Source organism: Podarcis gaigeae, assembly GCF_964106915.1.
Source record: "Podarcis gaigeae genome assembly, chromosome: 9".
In the NCBI taxonomy this organism is placed as follows: domain Eukaryota; kingdom Metazoa; phylum Chordata; class Lepidosauria; order Squamata; family Lacertidae; genus Podarcis; species Podarcis gaigeae.
The window spans coordinates 22308081-22334008 of NC_139685.1; the positions used below are offsets into that span (position 1 = coordinate 22308081).

The 25928-nt window shown below is 45.4% G+C and overlaps 1 protein-coding gene across 1 annotated transcript in view; it reads right to left on the bottom strand.

The window, feature by feature from the left end:
* Positions 1–234: 234 nt before the first annotated feature.
* GRXCR1 (glutaredoxin and cysteine rich domain containing 1) overlaps positions 235–25928 on the bottom strand; it is a 52930-nt gene continuing 27236 nt past the window's right edge. Inside the window, exons 3-5 of the mRNA XM_083755068.1 lie at positions 20257–20496; positions 3217–3282; positions 235–521 (exon numbers count right to left, since the gene is read on the bottom strand). Of these exons, the coding sequence (XP_083611194.1) occupies positions 342–521; positions 3217–3282; positions 20257–20496 (486 nt within the window). The 3' untranslated portion in view covers positions 235–341. The remainder of the gene's footprint in view (positions 522–3216; positions 3283–20256; positions 20497–25928) is intronic.

Consider the following 25928-nt stretch of genomic DNA (forward strand, 5'->3'; position numbering starts at 1 on the left):
GCGGAAGCCCCGCCGAACGTTCAGTTTCCAAAAGAATGTTCGCAAACTGGAACAGTCACTTTCAGGTTTTGATCGTTCGGGAGCCAAAATGTTTGAGAACTAGGCTGTTTGAAAACCAAGGTACAACTATACCAGCTTTATATGTGCTGAGTTTCAGGTAACTGTGAGATCTCACCACATAAAGGACTCCAGCAACTTTTTATTTTATTTTATTTTTTACAAATGAACGTTTATTGACTGAATTAGACAAACATGGTGGTTTTCCTTAATATAAAATAGTATAACAAACTGCTGCGTTGACATAATAAAATGAGGTTGTTTTTTGTATTAAGGCGCCATCCTTAGCTGAGGCAACTCTTGCAGCGTTGCAATCCGTTCTCGTTGCAAGCGGTGCACTTGAGGGCTTTGAATGAGTCCGTAAAACAGTTCCGAAACACTGACATCTTGCTCCCATGGCACGCTGAGCACGGAATAAAACCAAAGCCCCCACATGAGAGGCATTCATGAGGGTGTTGAACTCTCTGAGGGGGGGAGAGACAGAAAGTAAGATGGCATCCATTATTTGCATTATATTCTGAGGGCCAAACTGGACAGGAAATTAAATGTGAGAATGAAAGTAACTTACACATTTCTTCTTATGTAAATACAGTGGTACCTCCGGTTGCGGACGGGATCCGTTCCAGAGCTCCGGTCGGATCCCGAGGTTTCCGTAACCGGAGGTGCCTGTTCTGCGCACACACGTGGCGCAATAAATCGCTTCTGCGCATGCACACGGCATGCTAGAGCGCTACTGCGCGCACGTGCGCAGCGAAACCCAGAAATATACTTCCAGGTTTGGCATGTGCGTATCCCGAAGGATACGTAACAACAGGGGCACGTAAGTAGTGGTACCACTGTATGACTCTCAGGACCCATAGCTCCAACAAAAACCTTTCTGAAGCTGCTATTCCTCCATTCCTGCCAGTAGAAGCTTCCCTTGAATTAGGAATGGAAGTTTCAAGGAGATATTTTTTGTTGAGATGTGTTATAAGAAAAACTGGTCCCTTTCTCTTATGGGGTACAAAGCCCATATAGAGTCCACAGAGGCCAACCAGAGTATATTGAGAAGCAAAGTGGCTAGTAAGACTGATCTTTATTCAAAGAACTGTTGCAACAGGGTCCCCGCTCACCACACACAGGAGGGAGGAGAACCCTGAACAACGGTGCGCAAGCCCTTATAAAGACTTTTGAAATTGCCCACCCTGCAGCCCAAGACCACCCCCCACAAAACATCATACATACATCACAGAAGGGGAAATCCCGCCTGCCAGGATAGCTGAGAATGGTCACTGATTGTATTGCCTGGGCAGACTGGCCATTCTTTTGTGATGGTTAATACTTTAGTTCCTGAATCCAGGTCACAGGCATACAGAAATACAGTGGTACCTCGGGTTACATACACTCAGACCCCAGAAGGTTCATTCCCTGCCTTTGATTCCAACAACTCTGGGTGTCAAGTCTCAGGAACTCCCTTTCACCTTCTTGGTGCCTCTGGGTTCTCAATGAGTACAGTGGTACCTCGGGTTACATACGCTTCAGGTTACAGACTCCACTAACCCAGAAATAGTGCTTCAGGTTAAGAACTTTGCTTCAGGATGAGAACAGAAATCGTGCTCCGGCGGCGCGGCGGCAGCAGGAGGCCCCATTAGCTAAAGTGGTGCTTCAGGTTAAGAACAGTTTCAGGTTAAGTACGGACCTCCAGAACGAATTAAGTACTTAACCCGAGGTACCACCGTACACCCTTTTTGCAAGCAAAAAGACAATGGGAAGGCTTTCCCCATTAGCCTCCCTTACTGCAGAGGAATATCTGAGGTCACTGGAAGAGTCAAAATGGCTTCAGGGTTGCTCTCCCATACTATTTCAGACACACGGTTCATATAGTTAGACGTGTGTGATTTATGAATATTTGTTCTATATTTGAGATCTTGAGATTCTTATAACAGATGGTTGCAGATAAACCATTCCACTCTCCATGGTCCTGAGGCTTCTTGGACTCCCCTATGGCTGTGATTTACATAAGAAACAAAACGTAAGGAGGGCCCTGTTGGATCAGGCCAAAGACCCATGGTGGCTAGTCAGATGCCTGTGGGAAAGAAGCCCACAAGGACAGGATTACTCTCCACACTTGTGATTCCAAACAACTGTTATTCAGTGACATGCTGCCTCCTACAATGAGACAGAACGTAGCCATTGTGGGTAGTAGCTATGGATAGTCTTATCCTTCATGAATTTGTCTACTCTTCTTTTAAATATAATAATAATAAATTTTATTTATACCCCGCCCTCCCCAGCCAAGACCGGGCTCAGGGCAGATAGCAACCAATCATAAAAACAAGTTGATTGAAATACAACTTAAAAAACAAGATTAAAATACAACATTAAACAATTAAAACATTAAAATGCAGCCTCATCACAGGAGGTGAAAGGAAAAAAGAAAGGGGGGGAGGGAATAAAATTGACTCCAAGCCAAAGGCCAGGCGGAACAACTCTGTCTTACAGGCCCTGTGGAAAGAAATCAGATCCCGCAGGGCCCTGGTCTCATGAGGCAGAGCGTTCCACCAGGCCGGAGCCAGTGTTAAAAAGGCCCTGGTTTAACTTTTAATTATCCCTAGCATGGAATCCAACTTTTTCACAGCTGCCACACACTGGGTCAACATCTTCACTAAGCTACCAGTTTGACCCAAAGGTCAGCCATTCCTGGTCTGTCACCACCAGTTCAGACCCAATGGGAACAAAGATGCACAATTTTATGCCTTCGCCACATGACAGAGAAGAGTATGAAAAGAAGATATGGGGCGGCCATTTTGTTTGGGGCGCTATGTAGTTCTAGCCTGAGCTGCCCTGTTCTCTATGTGAGGCACTTTTGAGTTTGTGTAATAGAGGCTGGGAGAGGTTGGGTGCCATAGGCATGGGCATCAATTATATGTACTCGGGGCAGAACCACATATTACCTTCCTATGGCCATGTTCCTAAATTTATTTTTCCAGAATTAATACAAGTGTAGGGCCAACAGATAATTGTAGTGAAGAATGGGCAAAAGGTTGGAGACATTCATGTTGATGTTCCCTTACAAAGAAAATATAATTCTTCTGTGAGCTTACCACAGAACACTGTGTATGTAACTAATGTACGAGAACGGTATTTTAATGTGTAATCTTTTATAACCTCATCAATTACCTCAATTTTGGTTAAGAGATCTTGCAGTTCCCCTGATTCATTCATTGACAAAATTTTCTCAGCACCCTGTAAGGAAACAGACAAAATTTGTTAATGTAACGGCTGAGAAATAAAGCTTTGTTGGAGTTTTTGTCTCGACAATTTTGCTGAAAGTTAGAAAACAGATGCTTTTTTTAAAAAAGGGGGGAAGAAATTTATTCACAATATCATCATACTTTTTCAGCTGGCCTGTGTGTGCTTTGGCTGCTGAACACAGGATTATTACATATTGTATCTCATGTTAAGTTGCTTGGCAGGGGGTTGGACTCGATGGCCCTTGTGGTCTCTTCCAACTCTATGATTCTATGATTCTATGTGGGTGAACATATCAGACGACACAGTGAGAGCCAGTGTGGTGTAGTGGTTAAGAGCGGTAGTCTCGTAATCTGGTGAACCAGGTTCGTGTCTCCGCTCCTCCACATGCAGCTGCTGGGTGACTTTGGGCCAGTCACACTTCTCTGAAGTCTCTCAGCCCCACTCACCTCACAGAGTGTTTGTTGTGGGGGAGGAAGGGAAAGGAGAATGTTAGCCGCTTTGAGACTCCTTAAAGGGAGTGAAAGGCGGGATATCAAATCCAAACTCTTCTTCTTCTTCTTCTTCAACAGCTCTTGTTTATTCAGAGGCCAGAACAGAACTGAGCTGAAGGGCTCAGTCAGCCTGCTTATATAGAGCTCCAGTACAACGTTACTGTAGCAACTTTCTAAAACTATCCAATCACTGAACGTCACTTTCGATCCTTCATTTGCATAACTATCTACAGTATCCCCCTGCTGGCCCAGAGTGAGAACTTCAGTACATAACAGTATCACATATATCTTGTACTACATGATCACTGCAATTCCCAGCCCCTCTTTTGCAATACATGCTTTCTTATAAATAAAAAACGGAAGGCACCTTGTTAATATGTCAAAGAGGCAATTTCTTATACATATAGTGCATCAGAGAATACACCTAAACGAGCATGAGAAAAACAGTATTTCTACTGTTCAAGCATTTCCAGCTTGAATTCATCTGGAGCATGTTGAGGATATGATGCCAGGGGAAGAAAGATGATGAAAAATACCATTATGACACTAAAATCAAGATCCAGCCGTGAATAATAAAAATAATTTAGGTTGAGTACATAGGACCGTGGGGAATTTCTGAGCTCTGAAGCAAGGCAGTAATGAAGAGGTTCTTCGTTTTTCTTCTTGAAAGTACAAAAGGTTACTGTAAAGAAAATTAAACTGCCAAAGAAGACATAAAGCTTTCCTTTGGCTCTTTCTGCTAATCAGAGAGGACCTGTTGAGGAACTGAGCAACACTACCAGGGCATTTGTATTTAATGTGTGCATTATTCAGGGGGTGGGGAGGGAGGGATTATACCTGCATATACTGGTTGCTAGGTGTAAGGAATGTACCCATATCTTGGGCCCTCCGATAAGGGGTCAATTTGATTGTTTGTTTATTAGATTTCTATACCAGCTTTCATCCAAAGATCACAGGGCACTTCACAATATAAAAACAAACAAACAAAAATCCCAAAGCGACAAATAACAACTCCTGCACCCTCATTTAAAAGGCCATAGATTGTTTAATTAGCCAAAGGCCTGGGAGAAGAGTAATGTTTTTGCCTGGCACCTAAAGATATGTAATGAAGGTGCCAGGCGAGCCTCCCTGGAGAGAGCATTCTACAACTGGGGAAGCCACCACAAAAAAGGCCTGTCCTTGTGTTGCCACCCTCTGGACCTCTTGTGGAAGGGGCACACAAAGAAGGGCCTCAGATGATGATCTCAGGGTCTGGGTAGGTTCATATGGGGAGAGGTGGTCCTTGAGGTATTGCAGTCCTGAGCCATTTAAGGTTTTATAGGTCAAAACCAGCACTTTTAATTGGGCATGGAAACTAATTGGCAGCCAGGGCAGGATTGGCATTATATGCTCAAGCAGTCTTGCCCTGGTGAGCAACCTGGCCACTGAATTCTGCACCAGCTGAAGCTTCTGAACTTTGTTCATCGGCAGTTCCACCTAGAATGTGTTGCAGTAATCTAGCCTAGAGGGTACCAGAGCATAGGTGGCAAAAGTTAGTCTGTGTCCAGATAGGGGTGCAGCTGGACCAACAGACAAAGTTGATAGAAGGCACTCCAGGCCACTGAGGCCACCTGAGCCTCAAGCAACAGCAAAGGATCCAGGAGGACCCCCAAGCTACGTACCTACTCCTTCAGAGGTAGTGTATTGGCATCAAGAGCAGGCGATCTCCCATCCATCTGGTCTAGAGAACCACCCACTAACAGTGCCTCAGTCTGATCTGGACTGAGCTTCCATTTGTTTACCAGACTGCTCCTTATCAAACAGCCTCCAAAAGTTAACCGGGGTCCCTTTGAAGCCTCCTTAGGTATTGCTAGAAAGAAATGTGATGCCCCCAAATTACAGAAAGCCAAAATATCCCTGTCGGAGCAAAAACAAACCAAAGTTGGATAAACCCAAGTCTCTAGCCCTAGTCTGGACAGTTCCTAACTTACCAATCTCTTTGCAGGACTCTTTTCTCATAGATAGGCATTTCCCTTGCAGCCTTCTTCACCAGCTCCCCCAAATTTCTGTATATCACTTTGATATCCCCTTGATCTCCCATCACCATTGCACATCAGCAGTGGTGGATGCCTCACCCTTGGTGTTTAATGGGCCTTGGGGCACCTGTCAGGTCTCCAAGTTCACCTTATACTCCCCAAATGAATACATAGAAAAGATATGCAACCCCTTGCAGATGCAGCAGATACATGTATACAGAAGCAGTCTAGGGACTCAGCTACATTAGTAAAAAACAACAGCATTTTGATTGTGGTATAAACATACAACACCAGATGGCGCTGGAGAGTAAAAGAAATTCTATGTGATTTTTCATAGTGTTGTTTCAACCCCCCCCCCTTTGTTATAATGATTTAATTTTTGACTTATTTATCGTGGGGGTTTTTCCTGTGTGTAGATCCACCCTAGGACTGTAGTTCAATTCTTTTACACTGAGCTAGGGTACTGTATGTGACTTCAAGAGTGCAGAGGGGTTCAGATCAAGTTCCATGGTCTTCAGGTTTCTAACTGCTATAGTCTAGAGAAACTGCCATTCTTCTGCTGCCGCCATTTTCAAGTTGTAAAGATCCTAAAGAGACTAGCCCCCCCACACACACACAAAAAGCTTTATTGAAATTGAGAGTGTGTGAGAATGAGGCTGGGAACTTTTCTCTGAAAACAGTCTACTCCTTGGGATGGGATGGGATGGGATGGGATGGGAAGGGAAGGGAAGGGAAGGGAAGGGAAGGGAAGGGAAGGGAACCCTGCTCTCCGTAACATCAGTTCTGTCTGCTCCCAAGAGAGTCATCACCCCAATGCTTGAGAATTACTTCCCCACATGTGCATTTTGAACAAAGTGTGGGAATGTTCAGGGGTGCAGGAGAGGATATATTGACTAATTATATCCTTATCCAACTTGTGCTAACAAGTTCCCAAAATATCAGCAGAGTTTATAAACATTCCCCTTTTAGTTCACAACGGTAACGTGTGCACAGGTTCGCTAGAACCTCTATAATAACTACTCTGGTAATTTCCCCTTTTGTTCCCTCTTAAAATACAAGACACAACACAGTCTTTATAAAAGTATAAAAGAGTTTACTCACGTTCTGTTCACAATATGATCCCAGAAGGCAGACAGCTTAAAAAGGTAAAATACATTTAGAATCTATCTTGTAGCAAGATAGTCCTTATCTCCTCTCTTGGCTGGGAGCCAAGAGAGCATCCTTAGATGTTTCCTCATCAAAGGAAGATGGCAGAGAGAGAGAGAGATGGCTGCCTGCCCTGTGCTTTTATCATTTACCTGCACAGGTGAGGCCACACCCACCTCTGGTCACATGCGGAGGAAGTCCCTCCCCAGGAAGTTTACCTGCTTACTAGACAGACACCCCTCCCCATGTTCTAACATGTACACTCTAGGAATGTTGTCATTGACCGCTCCTGTGTTTACATCCCACATAAAGATGATGCATTTAGAAGTGCAGCAAATAACAGCATGCCTTTTTTTATGTAGCTATATGAAGCCTTGTGATTTAATACTTTTTAAACAATTTAAAGTGTTTACCACAACAAAAGAAAAGTACATTTCTGCAGAAGAAACAAAAAAATGCAATACTACACGCATTTCAGTGACGAAATTTCTCTGGTACTCAAATGCCACCTGCAACTTCCTTTCTGTGGTGTTCATAGGAGACATTTAATATACAATAGATTCCTCCTATACCAGAGATGGAGATCCTCTGACCCTTGGGCTCCTAATTGGGTTCATGAGACCCTTTACCTCAAACCATTCCCACCTGCGCAGTTAGCTGGTCAGTGGTGGCTACAAAGTCTGTTTCCTTTGCCTGCACTGTTTGATTTCAAACTGCATGGATAAAGGGAAATGCTTCATCCGGTGTCACAGTGACATCAAGCGATTGATGTCAGGTGACTGTGTGGTTTCAAAAACACCTACTGGCTGGATCCAGTTTCCCACTCCTTTCCCATACAGTCGTACATTGGATCCCAAATGCCTTGGCACTCGGACATTTTGGCTCCTGAACGCTGTAAACCCACAAGTGAGCTTCCTGCAGCCAATAAGAAGCCACGCTTTGGTTTCCGCATGTTTTGGAAGTCGAACGGACTTCCGGAACAGATTCCTTTTGACTTCCAAGGTACGACTGTAATTTTATCAGCAGTTCTTATAAAGCTGGGGCCTTTAAGGTATGGTTACCCAATGTCCCCATTTCCTGGGGACAATCCCCGGATTTACAAATTTGTCCCCGGACAAAATCCGTCCCCGGATTTCATTTAATGTCCCCGGATTTATATTTTAAGTGTTGTAGATTATATAGTAGGGGATGAATGTTGCATGATTGGTTAAATGGTACAAGACACATCATATGGAGACTTCTGGAGAGGCAAAATGGCAGATGCCACGGAAGTGGGCAGCTCCTGAAGCCAGCCAGAGCCAACTGTACTACCAGGCTGGCTCTGGGCTGCTGAGACTGCTGCTGCCACTGCCGCTGCCAGTCCCGAGGGGGAACTGGGAACGCCCGGCGCGTCAACTGGGGGAACCACTGACACACCCACACCCACAACCCAAATCAAGCTGGAAGCGGCTGCCCAGTGGCATTCCGGGGCCAGTAAAAACCCCGGAGCCAATGCAGGGAGAAGGAGGAGAGAAGAAGGAGAAGGAAGAGAGAGAAAGAGGACTGAGGAAGAGAGGAAGAGAGGTAGGAGAGCACCGGGAGGGCAAGGACACGTGGCCGAGCCCAGGCCCGACCTGAACCTACTCCACAGTGGTTAGCGCTCCAAGAAAGCAGGCCAGGGCCCAGAGGAAGGCCGTGCGACAGAGCAGACCACAGAAGAGAAGATATTACTTCTTCATTTAAAAAAAAAAATTTAAAGAAAATAACTTATTTTCTCTTTTCAAAAAAAATAAGTGCCCCCGGATTCTTTGAAAAAAAATCTGGTAACCATACATTTAAGGTGACTGCTAGATTTACCAACCTGCTTTATGCAAGCAGTGTGGTCAGCGGGTCGTGCCTATTTGGCAACTTGCTTGCTTTGTTTAGTGCTTTGAGTTATGATCTTTGTGATTTCAGGGGAAATGAGAGCGGGCTGTCTTGTTGGGATGGCCCAGGGTTCTGCTTTGTTTGCATAGACCTGCTTCATCATAAGGACGGGTACAGGAGCTGTTTGGTGTTTCTAAACAGCCTTAAAATAAAATACCTACTCGTATAGGCAGGCAGGTTGTAAGTTTATAATCACTCGGCCCTTGTCAGGGCTCCCCCACCCCTTTCTCAATACCTTTCAAAACCTGGAAATGAGAAGCGCCCAGGCTCCTTTTTACGTAACCTTCTAGTCGAAATAGTTTCATTATGTATGCTTCATCGTTATCCCAGCAGAGGGCATGATTCGTTTTCAGATATAAGCAGCCCTTGGCCAATAGAAACGTTACAGACACACTAAAGTGCACTTAACAACATGGACAGAGGCAAGCTAATGCCACGAGATGATTTATCTTTACTTGGATGTGGACTCAATAAGGCTGTCCACCACATTTGAAGAACATAGTTGATGAATCTTTTGCCTTTCAACTTACTAATTAATTGATAAAATGTATCGATGGCAAACCCTTAAAACAAGTGTCTTTGGGGGATACAGCAGGAAGTATTAGAAAGCGTACAATTTAATTAAACAGAAACCACTATTCATTGTTAAAAGGAAAGGGCATCTTTCGGTCCCCCCCCCCTTTGCAATTCAACTGACTTGCAACCTCAGTAAATATGTACACTCTTCTCTCCAGAGGTTGCTAGAATACAGCTCCCATCATCCCTGATCACTAGCTATTCTGACAGGGGCTGATGGAGGTTGGAGTCCAACAACATCTGGAAAAGCACATGTTCCTTATCCCTAGCATATAAGATGGGGTAATAAGCAGTTTGGGGATGTGGGTGGCGCTGTGGGTTAAAACCACAGAGCCTAGGACTTGCCGATCAGTAAGTCGGCGGTTCGAATCCCCATGATGGGGTGAGCTCCCATTGCTCAGTCCCTGCTCCTGCCAACCTAGCAGTTTGAAAGCACGTCAAGTGCAAGTAGATGAATAGGTACCGCTCCGGCGGGAAGGTAAACGGCGTTTCCGTGCGCTGCTCTGGTTTGCCAGAAGCGGCATAGTCATGCTTGCCACATGACCAGGAAGCTGTACACCGGCTCACTCGGCCTATAGAGCAAGATGAGTGCGCAACCCCAGAGTCGGTCACGACTGGACCTAATGGTCAGGGGTCCCTTTACCTTTACCTTTACCTTTAATAAGCAGTTTTATCCCATGTTTTCAGGTGCCAAGTGGGCACAGCAAAGAGGCCTGCCTCAAATCCGTGACCAGCAACTTGACCCATTTAGGACCCAGAGCTCCACTCCTTCCTTACCCCAGGAAACATCCTGAATGACACTATGAATGGCGCAGCAGAGACATCCACATTGGGGCCTCCACTGTCAAGAGTCTGGTGGAGTCAACATGGAGGAGCCTCTCCACTGCATCCAAACCCATCCCAGTGCCGCAGATGAGGGTGTTGGACTTTGGGTTGCTCTGTTAGGTTCTCACTCGGATGAGGTAGAAGGTGAACAACCGTATCTGATTATACATGATAGCAGTGATTCCTGCATTCTTTTTTTGAGGCTCCTGGGACTGAAGGAATTGCAGCAAGCCTGACTGTCCTACTTGTAATTCACACACTAGCTGCTCTGTGAGACTGTGGTCTCTAAACTGTGGTCCTACTGAGCCTCTTGGGCTTGCTGAGCAGAAGGTTGGCGGTTTGAATCCCCATGACGGGGTGAGCTCCCGTTGCTCTGTCCCAGCTCCTGCCAACCTGGCAGTTGGAAAGCTTGCCAGTGCAAGTAGATAAATAGGTATTGCTGTGGTGGGAAGGTAAACAACGTTTCTGTGTGCTCTGGTTTCCATCACGGTGTCCTGTTGCACCAGAAGAGGTTTAGTTATGCTGGCCACAACATGACCCGGAATGCTGTCTGTGGACAAATGCCGGCTCCCTCGGCCTGAAATTGAGATGAACGCCACAACCCCATAGTCGCCTTTGACTGGACTTAACCGTCCAGGGGTCCTTTACCTTTACCCTACATGTATTTGTACATAAGATTCTTTCAAGTGCCCCATTTGATTTTTGAAAAGGTCTTCACAACAGGAGTTTCATACCTGTGTTCCACACAGGTATGGATAATTTTGTTTTGTTTCAAATCAGTTCCACACAATTTTGCCAAGTCAAGTCAGGATGTTGTGGTTTCTCACAAGTGAAAGCTATTTTCCTTCCTGTTAAAGGGCATGAACTGGGTTAATAGGACAGATTTATTGATCAGCTGCTGCTAAAAATGTAAGGAAACACAGGGTGATTTTTTTCATTTTCATCTTTTATAATAATTTGTCTATAAACATATGGGTCATATTTCTTCAATATATTCAAGGAGCCTTATGTAACAAAAAGGATACTGCATAACAAAACAAACCTGATAAAGGCTAAAACTAAAGAACACATTTTTTAAAATAATCCATATATTATCACACTCCTTATGGCTTTGAGAATAAAATAGGCTTGCTAAATTTATTCCAACAATATTCTACCAGGCGATGAAAATACTTCTGAAAGACTAGATTATATGTTCTGCTATTGACCCCAATGTGCTTCTGTAAATAAATAGATGGCATTCATTTCATGACACTCTGATAAGATCAGCTGCAGTACATTGAGCTGTTTCCCCAGCAGTCCAAAAGAACTAAAATTATATCATGCTCAGCATACAGGTTTTCAAGCAGAGAAAATAAAACTCTTCCATGAACTACCTTAAGGCTCATAAAAAAAATTTCATTGGCTTTTAAAAAGTATCGCCCAAAGTCTCTGTGTGTGTGTGTTTATTGGAGTATTTTTGGGCTGCCTTTCAGAGCATATACTCTCAGAAGGCTGTTTACAATACACAAAACAATTGTAAAAGCAGATAAGATTAAAACACTATTTAAAGCACAACACATTGATGGCAAATGAAACCACATCATTATAGCTCAGTTAAAATGTAATGTGAGCAGCAGCAGCTGCTGCATAAAACCATCAAGAAAAAAAAATGACCTGAATTCAAATCACCAATATATCTCCTCGGATAATGGGTTCCATGGAGGTGGCGCATGCTCCCATATAAAAGCCCCCCCCCCCTTGTGCCTAATAACCAGAGGCACCAAGTTCCCCAAAGATTGAGGGGATCCAGCGCACATCACACACCTGTGACATCACACCTGTGATGCAAGCATGACATCATATCATTTGGAGGAGGCCTAGCACTCTGGAGGATCCAGCCACTAAAGCGGCCCTGCACTCAACTCCATACTCAGCCTGCTCTGTCCCTTCAACATTCAGGGGGCCTGGCCCCCTTCCAACAAAAACTGAGAGCACCTGCTGCCCACCTATTTTATCTTAACCGTGGGCATAAAGCAGGGGCTCTGAAGTTGATCTCAGTTCATGGGCAGCCTTATGCAGGTGAAGGGAGTCCTATAGGCAACTGCCCATTGAGGAGAAATTACCGTATTTTTCGCTCCATAAGACGCATTTTTTTCTTCCTAAAAAGTAAGGGGAAATGTCTGTGCATCTTATGGAGCGGATGCGTGGTCCCTGGAGACAAATTGCCCAGGCGTGGTCCCTGGAGACAAATTGCCCGAGCTCCGGAGGGAATCGGCTCTGCAGGATCGGGTCTTGCCGCTGCAGCGATGCGGGGACCCTTAAAAATCACAGGCGCGGAAGCCTGTGAGCGTGGTGACTTGGCAGGCACCATTTGTGCCCCCCCCCCCAATCTGCAAAGGAGCCTTTTTTAAAGGCTTCGGAACGGGGACGGGGTACGGCGCGGTGCTGAGAGTACTGCTTCTTCTGCGGAGTGAAGCCGCAAGCCATTGTCGGAGAGCGCTGACTTTTTCCTTTGAACAATTGGACTCTAAAGCAACAACCCGTGAGTAGTACGGAAATTGGAACTTTAAAGGAAAAAATTGCTGAATTAGGAACTTAAAGCAAAGGACCTGCTAGCTAAGGTCGAGAGAATTTTTTCTTGCTTTTTTGTAAAAGACTTTAACTTCACGGTTTGACATTACAAGAATTCTTACTGGAGGATAAAAGATTAATTTTGGGAGCTGAAGTTTCACACACACACACACCCCGGACCCGGGAGCGTCCCGTGAGAGAGCCTGTTGATGAAATACTGAAGAGTTTGGCAGCTGTCAAGTTAGCTGTCAAGACGGAAAAAGAGAACCTTGCTTTTGTTGCTTCTGCTGGTTATATTTGTTACAATTTGTTGAAAATAAGGAAGGGCTGACACAAAATAACTTGATTTTTGGACTTGAGCTGAAAGGAATACTAAGGAACTAAAATCCCCCTAGAGGGGTTTAGTGACATTACAGGAATGGCTGGAGGAGGGAAAATCCAGGCTGAATTGGACAGAGTATTTGTTCTCTTGGGAAAGTTACAAGGCCAAATCGATGTTTTGGCTACAAATGTTACAACTCTGGACTTAACAGTAAATAACATTGTTGAATCTGATAAGGATTTGAAACAGGAAGCCTATTCAATTGGACAAATAGAGAAACTTGAGAGTTTTGAGAATATGAAGAAGGAGACATATGTTGCCCCTGAAGAAAAGGAAGGAGGAGTTGTAATTTTGCAGATGTTAAAGGAGAGTTGTACTTTGAGGCCTGACATGATGGCAAGAAAGGAAAATAAAAATCTGATGTGGAAAGTCTGGCCTGAATTGGAGAGTGGAGAACTGAGAGATCCCCTTATGTGGAGATCTGAAGACCGAAGGATTATAAATTTGATTAAGGTGGAAGTTGGAGCTCTGGGGACATTTGGACTTGAAAGGAGTATGAAACAAGATTTGGAGTACCCCATGGGCTTTATTTTTAAATATGGAGGTCTGGCTGGAAGAAACATGGATCCTGTTGGGCCGGAGCCTCTCCGAGATTTGGGGTTTAACATTAAGGACAATCAAAAAGACCGGCAGAGAGGAATTGAGAAAGAATTAAGAGCCTCGGATGTGAGATCTCCAGGCTAAACAGTATATTGAGACTGATGGACATTTGTTGGGGACTGAAACCGGGAAAAGGGTGGGTGGAGCCTGGGAATCCAAAGGGTATATAATTATAATTTGTTCTGTTTTTATTTGGTTCTGCTATTTGTACGGAAATTGGGAAAGTCGTGGAAGGGAAATTTTGGTCGACTTTAGGAAAAATATTTAAGAATGAATAATGAGGTATAAGTATTGATGTTGAAGTTTGGATAAGTCAAAACTGGTTTTTAAAATGGTCTAAATTAAATGAAAATAAGGTTTGCAAAATAAATTGAGGAAATGGAAGAAAGAAGAAAAGTAAAATAACAACATGTTAGAATAAATTATTAAGTTAAAGTGGAGAAATAAGTTAAGGACTTGCTGAGCTGATAATTTAAATTGGAATACAAGAAGGGGAGGTGTGAGGAGGTCTGAGAAACAAGTTAAAAGAAAATAAGTAATTGAAATTTTATGTGTTTTTAATTGTTTTTAAGTTTTGGATTTTTGTATTTTTGTTATTTTTTGTCTATTTTTGTTTTTTGTGTGGTTTTTGAAAATGCTAATAAATATTCATTAAAAAAAATGAAACAAAGCCGCTGATCAGCAAGCAATCAGGAGGGAGATAAGGCTGCGGGTAAAGGAGGCTGCCGGGGGGGGGGGGGACGTAAAGACAGTGAACTTGCAAGGAGAGGAGACAGGAAGATTAAAGCAATGAGGAGAGAAATTAAAAGAAAAGGAGGAGCAAAAAACTGCTCCAGCTAAGGAAAAGACGCTGGCAAACAAGAGGGAAGGGGGTGTTGAAAGGAAGCAGCTGATTGACAAGCGATCTGGAGGGAGATAAGGCACACTAGCGATAAAGGAGGCTGCCTGGGAGGATCACCCCAAATTCACCATCAGATCACATAGCATGTCCATGGCTACAGCCTGCACCAAAAAAACCACGCATCCACTGTTTCGTGGGGTCACAATGGGGCAAAAACCTGGTTACAAAGCACGGATCCACATGGATTCTCAGGATTTTTGCATTGAGCTACCCCAAACTCACCGTCAAATCACAAATCATGTTTGTGGCCACAGCATGAACCACAAAAATCATACATCCACTGTTTTGTTCAGAATATATATTTTTTTCTTGTTTTCCTCTTCTAAAAACTAGGTGCGTCTTATGGTCGGGTGTGTCTTATGGAGCGAAAAATACGGTAATCTTAGTCATGACTCCACTCTCCTTCTGATTGGGAGGGAAGAAGTTTTATACAACTTGAGTTAGAAAATAAGGCAGTTATTCAAAAGTAAGTGGAAGAGTTGGAAAGATGAAGCCAGAAACCTGAAGAAAAGAAGAAAGGCAAGAGAAGAAAAGGGCTGAAACACTGAAAAGCCTTAGAGAACTCAGCTGGGCACTATAACAGAAAAGAGCCAGAATGAGACCACAAAGTGGCTTGGAAGACAAACTGAAAGATACAAATCAATACACCCTTGCTTGGTGTATTGGTAAATTTGGATGCATTTATCTCTCTCTTTTTAGCTCTTATGAGTTTGCTCAAACAGTCAAATTAGTTCTTTTTCCTAAAATGGCATAACTCAAAAACTGTGTAAGTTGCTGCCTTAAGAAGCCCTTAAGTAGGCTGACAAACATAATTGCAGTTTAAGTAGGCAGCTTTTCTTCCAAACTGATGTGGCAGCCTAAAAAGCAAACTGTCTTGTCATGCAAAACCTGCATCAAAAAGTTCCTTGGCTTGGCCTAGAAAGTGCAGAAAATTCTGGCAGCTCTCATACAGGTCAGGCGATGTCAAAATGATGGGCGTAGGTGGGAAGAGTTTGACAGTGAGTAATAGCATGGAACTGAGGAGAATGCCATCTGTGGAGCCCGGACCTCTCAGCGCACATTCGGTAGCTGAGGTAGGGTTTTGCTGCAGACAGAAAGTGGCAAATTTCTGTGGCCACTGCACCGACTCCCATTCAGAAGCAACTCACTGACATTTCAAGCATTAGTGACGGTGGCAAGCTGTGCTGCTTAGAAAACATCGCCAGGACTTGGAACACGAGGCTGGAGGACCGATTTGACAGAAATTGCAGGAAAAATAAAGACTTGGGTCTAACGGCTTGCTTAGCAGAAAATTGGTCAGACGCCTTGTTATTTACCCTGTGCCTAAATGCCAGCATAGGTTGAGCCGGTGAAAATCTAGAAGGTTAATAGGCTGTTTAGTGGTGGAAACAAGAGAGAAATTAAGGTATCCACTTGGGGGCAGTGGTGAAGTTAAGAAGGAGGAGGAGTTGGTTTGGCTAGCGTACGCCCCTTCCCTCTGATGGTACAGACTACAGCCTTTGACATCACGTACGTACATGGCATTTTGTTGGCCTTGATGCATGATAGAATTTTGACATTCTCAGTTAGTCCCCTTCAAAAAAAAAAAACCTCCTGTACTGAACCTAGACTCTAAAGTCAAGGTAGGTAGCATTTATAATTTTTTATTTTTAAAAACCACCAGACGATACTGAATTTAGAGATCTGATCCATGATGTAGATCAGGCTCTCCAACCTGGTGCCAGACTGCTGGCTGAGGCTGATGGGAGTTGTAGTCCAAAAGTTCTGGAGGGCACCAGGTTGGGAAAGACTTCTGCAGATGTTTAGGGAACCTGATTTAAGAGTTTTCACTAACATAGCATTTGAGAAACGCATCCTTTTGCGTGGGCTTTTAAGTGACGTCCCAGTGGCGGACCTTGAGGTCTCAAATTCCAGCAGCACCATGTGTGATGCCAAAATTTGGCATTCACCACCTCTCATGCTCCATTCTAAATAATGGTTGTGGCATTCCTTGTGTCCCCCCTCCCCGGCTCTGAACCCAAACTCTTAAATCTGCCTCTACCGATGGCTAAGTGCCAGGACTCAAACAACTGCCCTCTCTCTCTCTCTCTCTCTCTCTCTCTCTCTCTCTCATCCCCCAAGCTGATGCCCAGTGCTGCTGCAAAAAACCCAAACAAACCACCTAATGAGTTATTACGATGTCTGAAACCTGCCTGTTTATTTTCATGCGTCTTTCTGCCATGCCACGTAGTGGCAATAGCAGATCCTGCCATGGGGATCCTGACTTGACCTCCTGGCTACTGAGTCATTTCTGGTTACTGGTCAGAGAAGGCAGTGTTAGGATATAGTTCCGTTCCACCTTAAAAGGAACAGGTATGACTCTTGTGTGTCACAGGCCTGTTTACTTCCAGCACAGGCTTGCTGGGAACTTCCGTTTGTATACTGCTGTTTGCTGGACACGAAGGGAAGCAGACATGTTTTTCCTTTGTTCCTGATGTTGGATAAACACTTGTAAATAATGCTGACATGTGCTTCTGTCCGCCACTTCCGTTGTGAGGATTTATTCACTCTGCTGATAAGAGTGTGCACAGCTTCTGAACGTATCGGAGGCTCGTGTCACTGATTGATGCTGTTCTAGAATCATAGAATCATAGAGTTGGAAGAGACCACAAGGGCCATCGAGTCCAACCCCCTGCCAAGCAGGAAACACCATCAGAGCACTCCTGACATATGGTTGTCAAGCCTCTGCTTAAAGACCTCCAAAGAAGGAGACTCCACCACACTCCTTGGCAGCAAATTCCACTGTCGAACAGCTCTTACTGTCAGGAAGTTCTTCCTAATGTTTAGGTGGAATCTTCTTTCTTGTAGTTTGGATCCATTGCTCCGTGTCCACTTCTCTGGAGCAGCAGAAAACAACCTTTCTCCCTCCTCTATGTGACATCGTTTTATATATTTGAACATGGCTATCATATCACCCCTTAACCTCCTCTTCTCCAGGCTAAACATGCCCAGCTCCCTTAGCCGTTCCTCATAAGGCATCGTTTCCAGGCCTTTGACCATTTTGGTTGCCCTCCTCTGGACACGTTCCAGTTTGTCAGTGTCCTTCTTGAACTGTGGTGCCCAGAACTGGGCACAGTACTCCAGGTGAGGTCTGACCAGAGCAGAATACAGTGGCACTATTACTTCCCTTAATCTAGATGCTATACTCCTATTGATGCAGCCCAGAATTGCGTTGGCTTTTTTAGCTGCTGCATCACACTGTTGGCTCATGTCAAGTTTGTGGTCAACCAAGACTCCTAGATCCTTTTCACATGTACTGCTCTCAAGCCAGGTTCTGAGAACTGGTGTTTGCCTGGCTGCCGGCCGGTGGCTGGAGCCAGCTGGGGCCCTGCCCAATGCCCCCGACTCCTCGAATGAAGGAGGTGAGGACAAGTGACCCCACCTAGGCCCGAAGTCACCCCCCCCCAACCAGGCCTCAAAACTGTCCAAAATTCCTTTCTCTCTTCTAAAAATCCACGGCTAAAGTTTTCCTCTGCTTTCTCACAAGATGCATAGGCAAAATGTTATTCTTTTATCAGTACCAGAAGGCTTCAAAAAGCTAATGAATAGGCTCTGTCAAAGCAAGTCTGAGAACTGACTCTTATCTCACTCTGGTTGTAACACATCTTGGACACGCTGAACACAAGGCTTTTCATCCCTTTTCCTGGGAAGGGCGCCAAGAGTCCAAAAGAGTCCCAAGACAGGAGCTTTCTGTTCATGCTCAGGAAACACATCATGGGGCAGGACTCTTGAGGAGGAGGAGAAACATACTAAACACTTGATTCCTATATTGTATAGAACAGACCCCTTGAAGAGATGGCATCTGCAGGAGCTTCTCTCCTGAAGAGGGCAGTGATTGACTGGGTATATAAGAGATACCTGTGGCGTTTGCCCGTTCGTTTAGAGCCTGTCTGTACAGGGGGAAAAGAAAGGGTTAAAAATGTAGACCAATAGGAAAGCTGGAGGCGGAGCCTAAGGTAAAGGTAAAGGTACCCCTGCCTGTACGGGCCAGTCTTGACAGACTCTGGGGTTGTGCGCCCATCTCACTTAAGAGGCCAGGGGCCAGCACTGTCCGGAGACACTTCCGGGTCACGTGGCCAGTGTGACAAAGCTGCATCTGGCGAGCCAGAGCCGCACACGGAAACGCCGTTTACCTTCCCGCTGGTAAGCGGTCCCTATTTATCTACTTGCACCCGGAGGTGCTTTCGAACTGCTAGGTTGGCAGGCGCTGGGACCGAGCAGCGGGAGCGCACCCCGCCGCAGGGATTCGAACCGCCGACCTTTCGATCGGCAAGTCCTAGGCGCTGAGGCTTTAACCCACAGCGCCACCTGCGTCCCACTGCGGCGGAGCCTACATGTGTATAAAAGGGCTTAGCCCGAGGTTTGTTAGAGATGTTGGTGGGTAGTTGGTGGATTTTAGTGGGTTGGCTGGTTGGGAAAGGCAGTTGGAAAAGCAGTTGGCAGACAGTTGGAAATAGAGAAACAGGGCAGTGGGTTCTTTAGTGAGAGGAAGTAGAAGAGATAGAGAGGGGAAAATAAGACTAAGAAAGTAGAGAGTAACAACGTTTGGAATGCCGTCAAAGTTTGTTTGCGTCTGAAATAAAATACACTCTTTTTTATTTACCTGAGAACCTGACTGAGACTGAAGTGATTTTACCAGGGAGGACCTGGTTGGTGGCAGCGGATTAGTGGTGTACGGGTCAATAGTCCATGAGATGACCGGGGGCTCCATACGAACGCCACAATACCTTTTAGGTATCTGGGTCCCAAGATGCATTGTAGGTCTGGGCGATAATCAAAAACTGGTTTAAAGTCCATATAGTGATATCAGTTTCATAATTTTTTGACCTGGCAATATATCACAAATCATGGTGTGTGTGTGTGTGTGTTGTGCCAAAATCACTGTATGGGAAAAGCCATGAATCCAGCCAATGCCTCTACATAGCTCCATCCTTATTTCAGACATCGTGATATATCAGTATATATCACAATGTTGAAAACCAATTATCACCCCGCCCTAATGTATAGGGCTTTGTGCAACAGAACCAGCACCTTGATCTGAGCTCAGCAGCTAATTGATGGCCAGAAATTACGAAAACATCTAGAGGACTTACGGTTCATCTTTTCCGAACAAGAATGATTGAAATCAGCATGATGTATAGCAACGGTTTATTGAAGACTTCACAATAAGTAATTGCTCTAATGGACACAGGAGGACAGCCAATTCTCTCTAGGTATGGTTGGGCCACTGAAGAAGAGCCATTGGGTTTTATTATGCAAAACACTTCTGAAATAGAATTATTTCATTCTTATCTTGTCTACACATTATTCTAGACATGTTTTGTTAAGTCTCTCTGCTTGAATTCATTATGACTGCTATATATCGATTCGCGTTCTTTGTATTCCTTTCCTTTTGATACTGTATTTTAGAGAAACTCAAACAATGGTGAAGATTTGTGTCTTGTTTTTATACATGCATTCCTGATTATTTCTCATGCTTATTGAGTAAAATGTGCATCGTAGGGAGATGGTATTCAAGCATATGGTACTTACCCCAAGATACTGGCCTTCAATAAACACAACTGGTAGCGATGGGATTTCACCTACTTTCCTGCACCTCTCGTCCAGTTCTTTCCCATAATCACCATTCAGTGCAATGTTTTTCTCTTCAAATTTCACTCGATGGTTTTGGAAGATCTTCCGAACCAGCTCACACCGCTCAAAGGTTGTTCTAACCACCCGAAGGCTGGTTGTGTAAATCACTATGCGCCCATATTCCAGAACTGATGATACCTGTAGAAGAAAAATGAAACATTTTTTTCCCCTTTGCATGCTCCTTCATGGTGCATTTTTGCCTCAACCAAACATCACATAAGTGTACCAACTCAGCCCTAAACATGGACATTATTTCACTCTTACCTTTCCTATCTCTAAGGAGCAGTAGGAGAGCTGAAAATAATGCCACGATATTTCATATCTGAAGGGACGCGGGTGGCGCTGTGGGTTAAAGCCTCAGTGCCTAGGGCTTGCTGATCGAAAGGTCGGCAGTTCGAATCCCCGCAGCGGGGTGCGCTCCCGTTGCTCGGTCCCAGCGCCTGCCAACCTAGCAGTTCGCAAGCACCCTCGGGTGCAAGTAGATAAATAGGGACTGCTTTCTAGCGGGAAGGTAAACGGCGTTTCCGTGTGTGGCTCTGGCTCGCCAGAGCAGCGATGTCACGCTGGCCACGTGACCCGGAAGTGTCTCCAGACAGCGCTGGCCCCTGGCCTCTTAAGTGAGATGGGCGCACAACCCCAGAGTCTGTCAAGACTGGCCCGTACGGGCAGGGGTACCTTTACCTTTACCTATTTCACATCTGCCAACCAATGAGCCTCTTTGATTTCAGACAGTACGAGGGTATATTGCTCTAAAAAGCCAGGGACATAAATTTTCACTGCCCTCTAGCAGCTATTGTGGCTCATTTACCAGAAGCAATGTATTCAGCATTAGGTTTGGACGTGTATACTTGATTCTGACCAAACTAAGCCTTCTGATGTATGTTTTGCTCTAGGATGCTTTTATCTCTTTCTGTGGTGATCTATCAGCCCAGATCTGACCCACACATCCAAAAGGTAACAGGGATTGCACAATGCCTTCATCCCTGCCACTGCCTCCTCTCTTCTTCTCCCCATATCTCCGGCCATTTTTAAACGTTTTGCTGGACACGGCGCAGCGAATGGGGAGGACAAAGGGCCACTTCTCACCACGGCGACTGCCATGGCCAGTTGACACCAGTGGCCTCTGCGGCTGCTTCCGACAGACACTTACTGCGTTCTTCTGCGGTGACCCAGTGACACAGAAAGGAAAGTTGATCTCCATTGGTGCAAATTTTGCCTAACAGAAGGGCCAGCCTTCACTCTGTCATTGATTTGTACCTTAAATGCACAGTCTACCCCATACCCTCCAACAAATGTCTAATACAATAACTATTATTATTAGTAGTAGTAGTAGTAGTAGTAGTAGTAGTAGTATTACCCCACCCACCTGACTAGGTTTCCCCAGCCACTCTGGGCAGCTCCCAACATATATAACAACATACAGTGGTACCTCGGGTTAAGTACTTTGTTCCGGAGGTCCGTTCTTAACCTAAAACTGTTCTTAACCTGAAGCACCACTTTAGCTAATGGGGCCTCCTGCTGCCACCACGCCGCCAGAGCACGATTTCTGTTCTCACCCTGAAGCAAAGTTCTTAACCCGAGGTACCATTTCTGGGTTAGCGGAGTCTGTAACCTGAAGCATCTGTAACCTGAAGCGTATGTAACCCGAGGTACCACTGTAATAAAACATTAAACATTAAAAAAACTTTCCTATGCAGCGCTGCCTTCAGATGTCTTCTCTAGGTTGTACAGTGGTACCTCGGGTTACAGATGCTTCAGGTTACATACGCTTCAGGTTACAGACTCCGCTAACCCAGAAATAGGACCTCGGGTTAAGATCTTTGCTTCAGGATGAGAACAGAAATCGCACGGCGACAGCGGGATGCCCCATTAGTTAAAGTGATACCTCAGGTTAAGAACAGTTTCAGGTTAAGAACGGACCTCCAGAACGTTCTTAACCTGAGGTACCAAAGTATAGTTACTTATTTCCTTGGCTCGGGTGGCTGCCTACACTGGCGGAGGAAGAGGAGTGCGGGGGGAGCGCACCGCCCCCGGCAGCACGATCCCGGTAGGTTGCCATCGTGGCTGCACCCCCCGCCCACGCTGGGTGCCATGCCCCTAGGGGCGGCGTGCCAGGCCCTGGGACACATGCCAGCCCCTCCCCCACTGGTCTCATAACTATACCCACCAACATTTCTTTGATGAAAATAGGGGCTTCCTAAGGAACATTCCAGGATCAAAGCAGGAACTGGGACGGCTACTGTAAATCCTGGATTGTCTCTGGAAAATAGGGATACCTGAAGGGTCTGCTACCCCTACCAACCAAACAGCTGGCCATGAACTTGATTTGGAAGCCACCTGCTCCAGCGTTGCCTCCTTGCTTCAAAACAGTCGGTGACCCCTGCCAGGCTACGACTTAGCTGCTCACCGCTCGGGGCCACATCTCCTGTCAATTTGAAGAGTGTGTGCGTGTGACCTTTACCTCCACAAATTGCACTCCTGGTTTATGCAGTGAGGCTTCCACTTTTGCATGCAAGCCCTGCTCTGCCACCAATGCTTTTTGTTTAGCGTTTTACTTCTTGAAATAAATACTATCAGTCACACGGAAAAGTGGAAATGGCCAGAAGCAAGGATGCCGGGCCACTTGCTAAAATGATGGCTTTCAGAGGAGCAGCCTACAGCCTTGCAAAACAAGTGACCCCTTAGCTTCTGTTATGTGAGATTAAGTATGATGAGATGCTCTTCTTAGGCGTGTGTGTGTGTGTGTGTTCACCATACAAAGTGCTACTGGGATATATTTTTTCCCTGACACATTTCTGCTAAGCTTTCAACGTCTTCACACAATTTATAGAGGCTGTTTAAGTCACTCAAAATCTCAACACAGTGCAAAACAATTCCTTTGCTTTCAGTGCAGACTGAATTGCTCATACAATATCACTAAAGGCAAAATGGCAGCCTGCCTATGATTGACTTTAAGTCTTGTGAAAGTGACCAAACTCCCAGCTTCTTTTGTAGCTAGAAAGCACGCAGAACACCGCCCAGCCACACAGGAAGCCCCAGAAGTTGATGGCTCCCCTTCTCACAGTACCACAAATCCCTTATATTAAAAAAAGTGGGCGCAGAATCTCATTATTTCACCTCCCAGACACCGAAAAGTCACAACATGTCCATTTTTGTTTTGTTGTTTCTCTATCTGCAACACGATTCCATTTTTATCTGCCCACTTCCCATAATAATAAATATCAAATTCTCATCTCAACCCTTCTGCACTCATCCAACTCTTCTGCACTCCCATGCGTATGAGGTAAACATCTATCAGCACATGAATGCTTGTGAAGGTTGATTCTGCTGGTGATTTTGCCCAAACTAGCCTGATGCTCTACTATCAGACAGAAATGCTTGAGCACAAATTACAAAGGAGTGCTTTGGGTTTGTGACTTTGTAGAGACATATTACTCCAATATGATGAGCTTGCTCATCCCTCTAACCCCCCACCCCTGAGCCCATTATCCAATGTGTGTGTACATAAGGAAACATGGGAAGATGAAAAGAGGCATCAGCAGCCACTGTGGGAAGCCACAACATGTGAGTCACTTGAAACAGGGAGCTCCACCTGTGGGACAGAGATGCATTTCTTTCTCCCACAATAACAGCTTCCCAGGGGGAAGAAACACTGCCTGCTCTTTGCTATGTTGCAGCAGCAACAGCAGCACTGCAGACGGCCAGAGGGTGGTGCTGCTGCTGCAAACTGTGCAAAGGTCAGGTGATTCTTGGAGCCAATAGCGTTCCAGCCCAAATGTTGGTTGCCTGCTCCCTCCCTAAGTGGTACCACTGTGATGTTAATCCTGTTTCTGTCCATACATAGAAGCAGGAATTTATTTCACAGCACAATCCAGCTCTCTATATGCAAATAGTAAAGGTAAAGGGACCCCTGACTGTTAAGTCCAGTCATGGGTGACTCTGGGGTTGCGGCACTCATCTCTCTTTACTGGCCGAGGGAGTTGGCGTTTTGTCCACAGACAGCTTTCTGGGTCATGTGGCCAGCATGACTAAGCCGCTTCTGGCGAACCAGAGCAGTGGACGGAAACGCCGTTTACCTTCCCGCTGGAGCGGTACCTATTTATCTACTTGCAGTTTGACGTGCTAGGTTGGCAGGAGCTGGGACCGAGCAACGGGAGCTCACCCCATCGCGGGGATTCGAACCGCCAACCTTCTGATCGGCAAGCCCTAGGCTCTGTGATTTAGACCACCACGCCACCCGCATCCCTACACCAAAAGCTCTGGTTGCTGGCATTCATGTTCTCCCCCCCCCCGGTGCAGCGCCCCCTCTGCCCTTGTGCCTGGTACTTTATGGTACATCAATGTGGCAGCCGCTATATGTAGCTTAAAACGCCCTTTGAACAGAAGCTGCTGATCCCGGTGGGAGCAAATTAATTGTAATATTGTGTAATTATCTACCGTATAACCAATGTCTTCTTGGCTGAGCAATTCAAATCCAATTAGAGAGACAAAGATGCTTGGTTGTGCTTAATCAGTGGGTGCACTAGAAGCTAACACCGCTATATGTATACAAGGCTTTAAAAAATATCTCTGTTTACAGCAGTGTTATTCTTATCCGTGAGTCACTTTGTCTGTTACTATCAGTAGAATGGTGGTCTCTGAGCGGGGGGGAGGGGGGCGGGTTGACATCTGAGCCCCAAGGTACTTACATTAACGGCTGAGAGAACCATATGTCCTAGCCAGAAGAAAGTATACTGTAGAGGTAAGGAGGCTTGACAGTAGACCAGAAGGGACCCCCTGCCAATTTGGGGCATATTCTTGGAATAGCAGAGGAATGCAACTGTGCATGGCCCTAAGGGGTTGCGTGCTGAAGTAAGGGGGGGGAATCGCAGCTAAAAAGCTCATATATATATATATATATATATATGCAGGTTTTGGTGTCCTCGGGTGTCTTCCCGTGTAAAAGTTGGGGTGTCTAGGCGACGTTTCGACGAGGTCTCACTCGTCATCTTCAGGCTGGTGCTTTCGGCTTCTTGTTACTGGAACAGAGCGGGATCTCAATGTTTGAGTTCCTATAAATACTGTAGAGGGGGTGTGGTGTCTAGCCTCCAATGTTCTGGGCAGAGAGGAAGTTCCCAGGCTAGTGTGCCTTTTCTTCTTTTGTTCCTTAATTACTTGAGAGATACCTTGAGTGATTTCTTGAGTGATATCCTGAGTACCACTTAGGTGGGTCATTAGGTGTGGATTAGTTGCTAAAGTCTTTGTGTCTTGACCTCTTGAACTTTGTGAAGAGTTTTCCTGAGAAGATGGCTGTATTGCACTTAGTTGTGCTTTGGCTTGGCTTCGTGTATAGGGGCGAGCTGTGGTTTTGTGGCTTGTGTCAGCCAGATCTGTGTAGGGATTGCAGGGGGGTGCAGCATCCGGAGGTGCCACCATGGATTGGCTACTGGATGGTGTCAGTAATTCATCTGTGGAGAGGGTCTGGGTTTGGGTCTGGTGTGGTTGATTGGTGTTGGCGTTCTGTGTGCCTCTGGATCTGGTGTCAGTTTTTGTGGGGAGGGCTAATTTCCAGATGTCTGGCAAGCGGGATG